This window comes from Trypanosoma theileri (genome assembly GCF_002087225.1).
Source record: "Trypanosoma theileri isolate Edinburgh chromosome Unknown TM35_Tth_6_V1, whole genome shotgun sequence".
Classification (NCBI taxonomy): Eukaryota; Euglenozoa; class Kinetoplastea; order Trypanosomatida; family Trypanosomatidae; genus Trypanosoma; species Trypanosoma theileri.
In genome coordinates, this window is record NW_021639848.1 from 70,385 (window position 1) to 81,837 (window position 11,453).

Here is an 11,453-nt window from a genome sequence, read left to right on the forward strand (position 1 = left end):
TTTTTTCTTTTTCTTTATTATGATGATGATGATTATTATTATTATTATTATGAGTAGAAGTATAAAATTCCAATGGAACGACTAATTCATCAAAGTGTAATTCCTTTGCAAAGAGACGGAGTGTAAAGTGATTATGTAAAACGGCTTTTAATTGTCTAGTGGCATTTACAGTTAATACTAATCCCATATGTATAGCATAATCCATAATAGCACGAGTAAGAAAATCATCCATAATGGTATCTCCCAACATTGTTAATTGATGATGAGATATGGTAAAGTATGGTGTAAAGAGAGGAGCAAAGAGTTGATACTCTGTATGAGAATGAACTATACGAGCAAAGTTATCAGAACCACCATGAGCATCTATTATACTGTGAAGACCACATCGTTGTAATAATAATTCTAATTTTTCAGCTGGAATAGAAGAAGAAGCAGCAGCAGTAGTACGACTACTATTATTATTATTACTATAATGACTACTACTACTATAGAGAGTAGAAGAGCGACGGAAGTGTTGGAGTACAACAGAAGAGCGGCGGAGGAGAACCATATCTTTTTTCTTTTTTTCTTTTTCTTTTCCTTTATATATATATATATATATATATTTCTTCTCTTTTTTTTTTTTCTGTATTCTTTCCTGCCCTATAAGAGAGAAGTACCCCCACACAGTCACACTTTATGTATATTCCAAGATGTAAACACATCAATATAAAAGAAAAAAGAAAAGAAAAAGAAAAAAAAAAAAAGAAACAGATTAAAATAAAGAAGAACAGAATCACTAACTTTTTTTTTTTTTTTTTTTTTTTACATTCCACCCACCCTCCTTTCGTTTTATTATCACTATATCTTCTTTTTTTTTTTTGTCTCTATATGTTTCTACCGGTAAACATCATCATGATCGTCTTTTTTTTTTTTCTTTTCTTTCTCTTTTTAATTCCATTGTTTTTTTTTTTTTCTTTTTCTGTTTCTCTTCTCCGCAACAGTAAATAAGAAAACACTCATCCCCAGCACATCTCAACAACAACATCAACAACAATCCACAAATAATAAGAAGAAGGAAAGAATAAATCCATTAAGAAGAGAAAGAAAGAAATAGAGTTAGGATTACACTCTCTCATTAAAAGTTCTCCATATAATCATATGAAGTCTTATTCATAGATGAGATATCCTCAATACTAATATCGCTAAAATCAACAGAATCATCATATTCCTTTAATTCATCTATAATCTCTATATTATGCGGAACCTCTTGTTCTTCCTTCTTTTCCTTTTCCTTTTCCTTTTCCTTATTATTATTATTATTATTGATGTTGTTGATATTGTTGTTGTTCATCATCCCCATCTTCATTATCGTCGACTGTTGTTGTTGTTCTTTTCCTTTTTCTTCTTTTTCTTTCTCTTCTTCTATTTCTATTTCTTTTGAAGGCTGCACAGAATGCTCTGGTGGTGTTAAAGATAAAGATGAAGATCCTGTAGATGTTCCCTGTAGTATAATAGGTTTATCTCTCTGTAGTGTATTGGCAATCAATTTCTCTAATATCGATTTCTCTCCAGAACTCTGTTGTTGTTGTTGTTGTTGTTGTTGTTGTAGCGATTGCATTTCTTTCATTGTGGCTCTTTCTGTTTCTCCTATTAAACATACATTACTCTCCGCTTCAAATACCCCAATTGTGTGAAGTAGTCCATGTACACGCATAAAGTCTTCCATTAATAATAATGCCACTCGAGCTTCTAGAGAAAGAGAGGCGGGTTGCATGATTTTCCCTGCAGAAGAAACGGCCGCATCTCGTAAATGTGAATCCCCACGCACAACACTAATGGCAGAGGCACGAAGTTGAGCTCTTAATTTTCCCAAAACGCCGGTTTCTCGCAATGCGGCTGTGAGGGCATCTTGTAATTCTAGAAGTGTTGTATTGATTTCATTTACATCCTCCTCTACTGGGTGTTCTTCCATCTTTCTAATTGATTTGAGTTTATATATATATATATATATATATGAATTCACCAATATTGTGAAAAAAAAAAAAATAGAATAGAATGAAAGGAAGGAAAAAAGAAAAAGATATTATTATTAGTGTCCGTTAAAAAAAAAACAAAAAAAAAAATAATAATACCACACCTCTTTATCACTAATAATAATCATAGTAATAATAATGATAACAATAAAAAGAACAAATATGGGAAAAATAATGCATAAAGGGAGAAGGTGAGGGGATAAAAAAAAAAAAAAAATGAATTGAACACTCCTTAACCTTTATATCTTTATTTAACTTCAAAATATCAAATTGTATATCCTTTTCTTCTTTTTCTTCTTTCCTCCATTTTTCCCTTTCTTCCCTTTATGTGAAATATTTTACGCGAAGAATAAGGAATATATATATATATATATATACTTCTTTTTCTCTATTATTACCTAAAGCTAAGGCAGTGAAAAGAAACGTACCGTACCATCATCGCTTCCCGTTACAATCAGACCGTTATTATTATTATTATTATTATTATTCTCTGGTACGGCGAGATCGAGAATCATTCGACGATGACCCATTAATCGTACACGTGGTTGTTGTTCCGTAGCCCGTCCATCCCAGACGCGTACTTCTCCATCACTACAACCAGCGACCAGTAAATGTCCACGCATCCATCGTGCTGGAATAACACTTTCCCCAACGTGAATAACCACGCGTAAAGTGAGATCCACTACACCCCAAACCGCCACTTTACAATCACAAGAGGCAGAAAGAAGTAATCTTGGAGTGATATCACGATCTGTCATGCGTAAACTTTCAATGGCTTGGGAATGTGTTTCCTGCAATGTCGCTACCGCACGTCCACTGCGAAGGGCAATCACATGCATACTTCCATCTTCACATCCCACCACACAACGATCATCCACATCATCTTCTTCTTCCATTTCCTGTCCATGTGTATTATTATTATTCATATTATTATTATTATTATTATTATTATTATTATTATTATTATTATTATTATTATTATTACTAAGAGAACAGCCTAAACAACAGAGTGTGGTAACAGGTGCACGTTCCGGTGAAAGTCCTTTTGCCACTCGAGCCTCCACAGCTCCTGTACGCGGGGCAAACACCATCACATCTCCATCCCCACCGCCAGTCACAATACGTTTATAATGACGAGCCCAAGCAGCACAGTTAACAGAACCACTATGTCCACTGAAATAAACCGCAAGAGCTCCACTCATGGCATTCCACATTGCTGCTTGACCATCTGCTGCGGTGGCGACAAGAACACGACTGGTGGGATGCCAAAGGAGAGAAAGAACTTCACTACTAAGACCACATAATTCTTTGGCTTCTTCTTGTTTTTCATTTTCTTCTTGTTTTTCGTTTTCTTCTTCTTGTAGCCAAGTAGTGGTAGACCAAATAGAAACAACACCATCCACACCACCGCAGGCGAGCATACTACCATCCGGTGAAAAGGCCACTGCCGCCACGGTGTCTGTATGGCATCCACGTAAAGCCGCCACCACACGTACATTTCCCACATATCCTTCTTTTTCTTTTTCTTCTGCGTTATTATTATTATTATTATTATTATTATTATTATTATTATTATTATTATAGCTAAATCGCAGGATGTGTACATCATCACTTTCACCACCAGCAGCGAAGAGATGAGGATCACGTGGGTGAGCCGCTACGGCATGTACGGGTTGGGCATCTGGTGTATGAAAAACACACAAGGCATCATCCCGTTCGGGTTCACGATCAGGCATATCATTAAGATCCTCACCAGCCAATTCTTCTTCTTCTTCTTCTTCTTCTTCTTCAACTATATTATTCTCTTCATTTTCATTCACTTCACCTTGTTTAAAGTGAATACCTTTACCAGCACGTTTCTTTAAAGTGGTTCCATTATTACCACCTGTTTCAGCAGTGACTTCTTCATTTTCATTATCGTAGTCATCATCATCATCAATTTCTGGGAGGTGACTTTCATCGAGAATCTCATTATTGGGATCATCCAGATCAACATAGGCTCCCTGCGGATCATCATCCAAATCCAACTCTTGTTGTTGTTGTTGTTGATGTATTGTTGAGGCATGTGGATTCGTCATGCGTTTCATTTTTTTCTTTTTTTTTGCTTTTGCTGCTTCAGCTTTTTTTTTCTTTTTTTCACCTTATATTTCGGGGTGATTTCCAGATAAAATCAACTCTACCTGAAAAAAGAAAGAAATGAAAGAAAGAGAGAGAAAGAATACATAATTCATTTCCTAATAGAAGGAATAAACAGAATCACCTATATATAATATATATATTGACATAACAAGAAATCTTTATGAAGAGACACACACACATCTAAGCATATTTACTTTTCTCTTTCTTTTCCTCTACTTTCTTTCCATTTAGTGTGTTTATTATTAAAGAGAGTCTTTACAAAAAGGACCATAGCCCATAAAAGAAACTATACGAATCGTAACTTTACGTTGTCACTATACTTTAATAATGCTACTTTTCTTTTCCTCCCTTCAGGAGTAATAGCCAAAAACGAGGGAGGAAGGTTTTGTTTAGATACACATCGAATATAAGGAAGAAAAAAAAAAAAAAAACATAAAAGAAAAAACTCGAATTAATAAAAAAAAGAAAAACAAACAAACAAACAAGGGAACTGACGATGGAAAGTAGTAAAAAGAAAGAAAAAAAAAAACGAACGTTCAAAAAGAATCTTCAATACCATTCTGTTTTTTTTTTTCTTTTTTACAAACCCTCTTTATTAGTCCCAATATCGGTCGGCTCAATGATACTCGTTTTTTTTGTTGTTCTTTCCAGTGACCCCCACCCCCCACTCACTCAAGTAATCTGTCCTTTTAATAAATAAGGAGCCTGTTGAAGAAAAAAGAAAAAAAAGAAACTATATATATATATATATGGTAGAGGTGATCTTTTCATTAACTTGATAATGCCAAATAATCTAAATAAAGGGAGAAAATATAATAATAATAATAATAATAATAATAAGAAAAGAAAGAAAGAAGTGGGGAGATTCGGAATGATGATGATGATGATGATAATAATAATCATCGTGCAGCACGTGCCACAACTGTAGCCACAGATTGAAGTTGATCCCGAATAGTTACATTGTAAATTTTAGACGCTCGTTTTGGTGTCATTGAAGTGAGTCGCTCTCTTAACATATACGTAGTCACAGATAAAGCCAAATCTCGTACTTCCTGACTTTGATGATTTAAACATGGAATAAGAAATCTTGTCCAGAGTACTTTATCATGTTCACGTAGTGAAATATTACCCGTAATGATAAGTTCTTCCAATAACATCAATCGTGCCACTTGTACACGAGGTGTAATCGTTATACTGCTACTCGGTTGCCATCGTAATCTTTCCTTATCAATAGGATCTGCCAATATAGCGAGAAGAATTGTATTTCTTGGTACTGTCTCTGTTTTTACATACATCACAAGTGTTCTTCTTGCTTCTTCACGAATACGTGGATGCGAATCCGCTGCACAACATAATAATCGTGGTAAGAGATTTTCCACCGCCTTAAGTATAGTGGTTAGACATTTATGTTCATTTGCTAATACCATACGAACAAATGCACAGGCTGTTGCTACCACACTGGGAATGGTATCTTGTAATCCATAATTATTCATATCAAAGAAACGTAATACCGCCTGTTCTATTGCAGCAGGTGTAGATGTATATAATTGAGTCATATGATCCATGATAACTTGAATGGCCTTTTCACGTAAAATAAAACGTTTACAAAAAAGACAGGCAGTAGTAAAATGACCAACAGCCGCAATGAGATCTGTTGCCTCTCTGGATTCTCTCGCATCTTCATCCAATTGAGAAGGCCATTCCATTTCTCCTGATAATGTCATAATGAGATCCGCCACTGGACGTTCCCATTTAGGTAATTGTGCGTTTGGACTGTCTGTGGAATTATACATTACGGAGGCTTCAGCTGCGGCTGCTGCTGGGGCTGCCTCATTATAATTATTATTATTAATATTTGGTATGTAGTCCTCATAATGGAGAACACTTGTTCCATCCCGTGGAGCTTTCATCTCCAGTATATTAGGATCATTATACACATTGCCATTATTATTATTATTATTATTTTCATACTGATCGATCTTCACATTCCCTGGGGCTTTGAATTCACCCATGCGTTCATTATCGGGATCATCCAGACGTTGATATTCTCTGTGGGTTACTTCAACTTGTTTTTTCCATTCCACTTCCCCTTGCAGTTCCTTTTGGGTTAGATCAACATTGACCATCACATCGGGTTGTCTCTCTTGATCCATGACTCTTAATTCTTCTTTTTTCTTTTTTTCTTAAAAAAAAAAAAAAAACTTCTCTGCTTTTCTTTTTTCAGTGAAATTTTCCTATTATACATATATATATATATATATATATATATATATATAGAAGGAGAGAGAGAGAGGAAAAGAGAAAGAGAAAAAGATCTCATAAAGAATATATATATATATATATATATATAATAAACAAATAATAATAATAATACCACTTACAGAGTAATATATATATAAATATAAATAAATATATATATATATATATATATATATATATATATATAGTGACAGATACGCGAAGGTACACATCTTGGACACTCCAATCCTGCTTATCTTCCCCCACTCCGTAGCAAAAACAAAAAAAAAATATGGGGGGGAAGAAGGAAAAGGAGTTGTCTAGAGTGTATATCAAAAAAAAAACAAAAAAAGCGCAAAGAAACAATAACAATAATAATAACATTAATAAAAACAAAAAAAAAAACTTCAAGCAGACAATAACAATAACAATAAGAAAAATCAGAAGAAGCACAAAATAAAAAAAAAGTTCAATTATTTCCCCTCCATATCTCTAACCACACACCCACCCATTTACACACACAGAGAGAGAGAGAGAGAGAGAGAGAGAGAATGGAGTTTTGTACAGCTACTTTATTACAAAAAAAAAGGAATGGCCCAATAGAAAAAAAAAAGATTTGTTTTTCTTTTATTATTCTTTACCTTTTTTTCTCTTTTCTTTCTCTCTTTTGTCTTCACCCATATATATATATATATATATATATATATATTTCACGCTATCGGGCGGTGATATGTCCATCTCCAGAAGAAGATGGCACTCGAGGAGGCGCTGCTGTAGCAGAAGTGGATGAAGAAGATCGTGTGGGTGTTTTTTTCACACCTGTTGTTGTTGTTTTTGTTGTTTTTATTCCTGCTGCTGTTGATATTCCCTGTAATTCTTCTCTTATCGCCACGTTATCTATATTAGCTGCTCGTTTCTCTGTGAACACGATCTTTCGTTCCTTTAATAGGAAGGTTGTTACAGAGATAGCGAGATCCCGTACTTCATGATTTTGATGATTTAAACAAGGAATAAGTAATTTTGCCCATAATGTATCTTCATTACTACGCAATGCGGTTTTACCTGTTGTTATCATTTCTTCCAATAAAGCCAATCGTGCCAGTTGCACACGTGGATTACTATTACTACTATTCACAGATAATCGTCGCCGTCTTTCCTTATCAATAGGATCTGCCAATACAGCGAGAAGAATCGTAGCATTCGTAACAGCAGGCGTTTTTACACACAATGTAAGAGTTGTTCGGGCCTCTTCACGAATACGTGGATGCGAATCCGCTGCACAACATAATAATCGTGGTAAGAGATTCACTACAGGTGCAAGTATAGCGGTTAGACATTTATGTTCATTTGCTAATACCATACGAACAAATGCACAGGCTGTTGCTACCACACTGGGAATGGTATCTTGTAATCCATAATTATTCATATCAAAGAAACGTAATACCGCCTGTTCTATTGCAGCAGGTGTAGATGTATATAATGGAGTCATATGATCTAATAATGCCTCTAATGCCTTTTCACGTAAAATAAATCGTTTACTAAAAAGACAGGCAGTAGTAAAATGACCAACAGCCGCGATGAGATCCATTGCCTCTCGTGAGTTTCGCACCTCATCGCCTAATTGAGAAGGCCATTCCATTTCTCCAGATAATTTCATAATGAGATCCGCCACTGGACGTTCCCATTGTGGTAATTGAGTTTCAGATAAAATGGAAGTTTCATTTAATAATGAATCTCCTCCTTTTTCTTTTTCTTTTTTACCCTTTTTTCCTTTTTCTCCTGTTGCGGCAGAAGAAGGGGAAGAGGAATCGGAGTTTCTTCCGGCTTTTGTTGTTGCTTCTGTCTCCATATCATCAATCTCATGTGAGAGATCTCGTACAAGTTGGGTCATTCGTTGCACATACTTGGATACTAAAGGTATTGCCGTATCCTTACTTTCACTATTATCACTATCTGTATGAATATCATCACTTTTTTTTTTCTCTGCCGTTCCATTCCTTTTCTTCTGTTTTACCTTTTTTAATTCATCATGACTTTTATCCTCCTCATCCTCCTCATTATTATTATCATTATCATCATCACTACTACTACTACTACTATTATGATGATGATGATGATTATTATTATTACGACTAGGACCACGACTATCCATACCATTAGATTTACCATTTTGAATAACTTCTTTCCCATTCTTATAATCTGTATTTAATTCTTTCAGAGTCTTTGGTAATTGAACATCTTGATAGACTTTTTCCATTAAAGTATCCATTGCGATCTTTGCCTGTTTTGCCGCATCAAAGTCTTCTTCAATAATAGCCTCTACCTTATCTTGTTCAAGTTGATAAATACGTATTGAGTATTGATTCATAAGATTCATACGATCACGACATAGTTTAGCTATTTCATAGTTTTCAATCGCTACGGCTTGATTTTTTAATGTGAGTAATTCCTCTGAACGACGAATAAAGAAATCTTCAAATTCTAATATACGAACAGAACGAAATGGAGGAATATCACCAACACCCACACCAACACTACTACTTCCTTGAGGTATCATCATCATCATCATCTCATCCTTTACTGGTGTTAACGGTGATGGAGGAGAAACTGGACGATGTTGTTGATATTGTTGATATTGTTGATATGGATATTGTTGATATTGTTGTTGAGAAGATGATGATGATGGACTCGCACCTTCTCTTGGTATAGTTAATATCTTTACAGGTGTTTCATGTCTTTCTTCACTAGATTGAGGTGTAAAGACACCTTTTACTAACGCCGGATCTGCATGATGTCTCACACGGGAGAGAATCTTTCCAGTAATTTCTATAGAATAAATACCCACCTGATGAAATCGATTCTTTGGATTAGGATGAGGTGTATTAAAGAGAAGTTTAACAAAATATGCTTCTGCCTGTAAATGAATGGTTTTTCGTTCTTTTGATCGGTAATGCGAGTGTTCATTATTATTAAAATTCACTGCTCCAAGTTTCATAAACCGTACACTACGAAAAGATGGTGGATGAGTTTCCATTTCCGGTCCTGTTAAGGCAAATAATCGTACTTCTACACTAGATGCGATCATATATTCATGACTGAGAATTCGTAATTGTGTAATTTCTACTCTTCCAGGAAGTCGAAGCACAATTGCTTGTGGCATCTTTGCATTTCGTGCACTTTGCCAACCTTTACGAGTACGAGATACAGAAGTCGATCTATTATTATTATTATTATTATTATTATTATTATTATTATTATTATTATTATTATTATTATTATTAGTATTATCTGCGGTAGTGGTAGCAGCAGAAGAAGAAGTGGAAGAGGAGGAGTGTGGCTGTAAATGACCGAGACTTAATTCCGAAATGGGAAAGTGTTCATCTTCACTAGTGGTGTAGAGAATATCATATGGAATCAACTGCGCCATCCAATACTAATACTATTACTAATACTACTACTACTACTAATAATAATAATAAAAAAGGCCCAATTAATAATAATAATAATAATAATAATTAAATAATTAAAGAAGAAAAGGTAAGAAAGTACCTCTTTCTACAAGAATCATACAGACTATGGAGTTAAAAAAAAGAAAGAAAAGAAGAAGAAAAGAAGGTAAATAATAATAATAGTAATAGTGATAATAATAATAAAGAAGAAGGCAGATAATAAGTGATGATGAAAAATAAAGAAGAAAATGGGAGAAGTTTCGAATATGTATATGCAGAAGTTAAGTAAGTAAGAGAGAGAAAAAGAGAAAAGGAGCGAAATGTGATCACCGCAAGGTAGTTTAACAGACTTCACAGTATGTGAAGAGAAAAAAACAATACCAACACTAATAATAATAATAATAATAATAATAACAGCAACAATAATACTAACAAGAAAACATAAAATATTAATAATGATAATAATAAATAAATAGATAGATAGATAAAGAGCAATAGGAAAACAGAGTAAAAAAAAAAAAAAAAAAAAAACCAAAATCAGACCATGAAAATAATTATGTTTTTTTTTTTCTTATTATCCCTTTCCTTTCCCTAATATAGCTTTCTCTCTCTTTTATTATTTATTATTATTTATTATTTATTTAAGACTTGCTGTTTATTTGTTCTCTGCCTTTATAAGTGGAGTATCTGGAAGAGTTGTGATATCTACTTTATAATGCGATTGCATACATCGTAGAAACTCTGGATTTAATGGACCTTTCTTCTCATCATACCATTCTGTTGGTGTTGTATACTTTTCTTTTAATTGATTTCTTTGTTTTCCCATTTCTTCTTCTGCTTTCTTTTCTAATTCTAATCTTCTTAATATTACCATTTCTGCTACTCGTGTAATTCCTGTAGTGGTGGTCAATGGATATTTCTCTACTTGTATTCCTTGTCTTTCTGCTTCTCTTTCAAAGGGACCTTTTCCACTATGATGTAATCCATTATTATTATAATGACTTTGTGTACTTCGCCGTGCGTTTAGACTATTACGGGTTTGTTGTCTTTCCATTTCATAATACCAACGCATAGTGGCACGGGCAGTGAGATAGCGATTGGATTTATAATCATTTACGTGATCTTCATCCCAGAGACCAGTGCCTTTTTTATATTTCATGGTAAATCCTCCACAGAGGAGGGTAGACCGCCTCATATTTATTTATTTATTTAATTTTATTTTATTTTTATTAATTATATAAATTGAACTAACTATCTCTATGTGAATGTGTGTGTATGTGTGAATATATATATATATATATATATATATATATATATATATATATATATATATGGATGGAGGAAAAAAGGTGTGGGAAATTAAGAGCAAAGGAAGAGTACACCCAATGATATATATATATTGATAGGATGAAAGGGATGGTATAGTTGATGTTATTTATTATTATTTTTATTTATTTTGTTCACGTTATTAACTCTCTGTCTGGATTACTCTCAGAATCAACAGAGAGAAAGAATAGCAACAATAACAACAACAGTAAAAAAAAAAAAAAAGATAATTATGTATTCCATTAAATTCTCACCCAATATATATATATATATATATATATATATA

General features: G+C 33.7%; 6 protein-coding genes across 6 annotated transcripts; all 6 read right to left on the reverse strand.

The window, feature by feature from the left end:
- Window position 1: 1 nt before the first annotated feature.
- TM35_000061180 (uncharacterized protein) lies at window positions 2-550 on the reverse strand (the record flags this gene model as incomplete). The annotated part of the gene is made up of 1 exon (XM_029023155.1): window positions 2-550. A coding segment is annotated over one exon (549 nt), but the record flags the coding sequence as incomplete, so codon positions are not given.
- A 567-nt stretch (window positions 551-1,117) lies between these two features.
- TM35_000061190 (uncharacterized protein) lies at window positions 1,118-1,954 on the reverse strand (the record flags this gene model as incomplete). The annotated part of the gene is made up of 1 exon (XM_029023156.1): window positions 1,118-1,954. One exon carries the CDS (start codon window positions 1,952-1,954, stop codon window positions 1,118-1,120), a length of 837 nt encoding a protein of 278 aa, XP_028885180.1.
- Window positions 1,955-2,419: 465 nt separating this feature from the next.
- TM35_000061200 (uncharacterized protein) lies at window positions 2,420-4,102 on the reverse strand (the record flags this gene model as incomplete). The annotated part of the gene is made up of 1 exon (XM_029023157.1): window positions 2,420-4,102. One exon carries the CDS (start codon window positions 4,100-4,102, stop codon window positions 2,420-2,422), a length of 1,683 nt encoding a protein of 560 aa, XP_028885181.1.
- A 951-nt stretch (window positions 4,103-5,053) lies between these two features.
- TM35_000061210 (uncharacterized protein) lies at window positions 5,054-6,307 on the reverse strand (the record flags this gene model as incomplete). The annotated part of the gene is made up of 1 exon (XM_029023158.1): window positions 5,054-6,307. The coding sequence occupies one exon, from the start codon at window positions 6,305-6,307 to the stop codon at window positions 5,054-5,056; it is 1,254 nt and encodes a 417-aa protein (XP_028885182.1).
- Window positions 6,308-7,107: 800 nt separating this feature from the next.
- TM35_000061220 (uncharacterized protein) lies at window positions 7,108-9,819 on the reverse strand (the record flags this gene model as incomplete). Its single annotated transcript, XM_029023159.1, has 1 exon — window positions 7,108-9,819. One exon carries the CDS (start codon window positions 9,817-9,819, stop codon window positions 7,108-7,110), a length of 2,712 nt encoding a protein of 903 aa, XP_028885183.1.
- Window positions 9,820-10,496: 677 nt separating this feature from the next.
- TM35_000061230 (uncharacterized protein) lies at window positions 10,497-11,036 on the reverse strand (the record flags this gene model as incomplete). The annotated part of the gene is made up of 1 exon (XM_029023160.1): window positions 10,497-11,036. The coding sequence occupies one exon, from the start codon at window positions 11,034-11,036 to the stop codon at window positions 10,497-10,499; it is 540 nt and encodes a 179-aa protein (XP_028885184.1).
- Window positions 11,037-11,453: the final 417 nt, after the last annotated feature.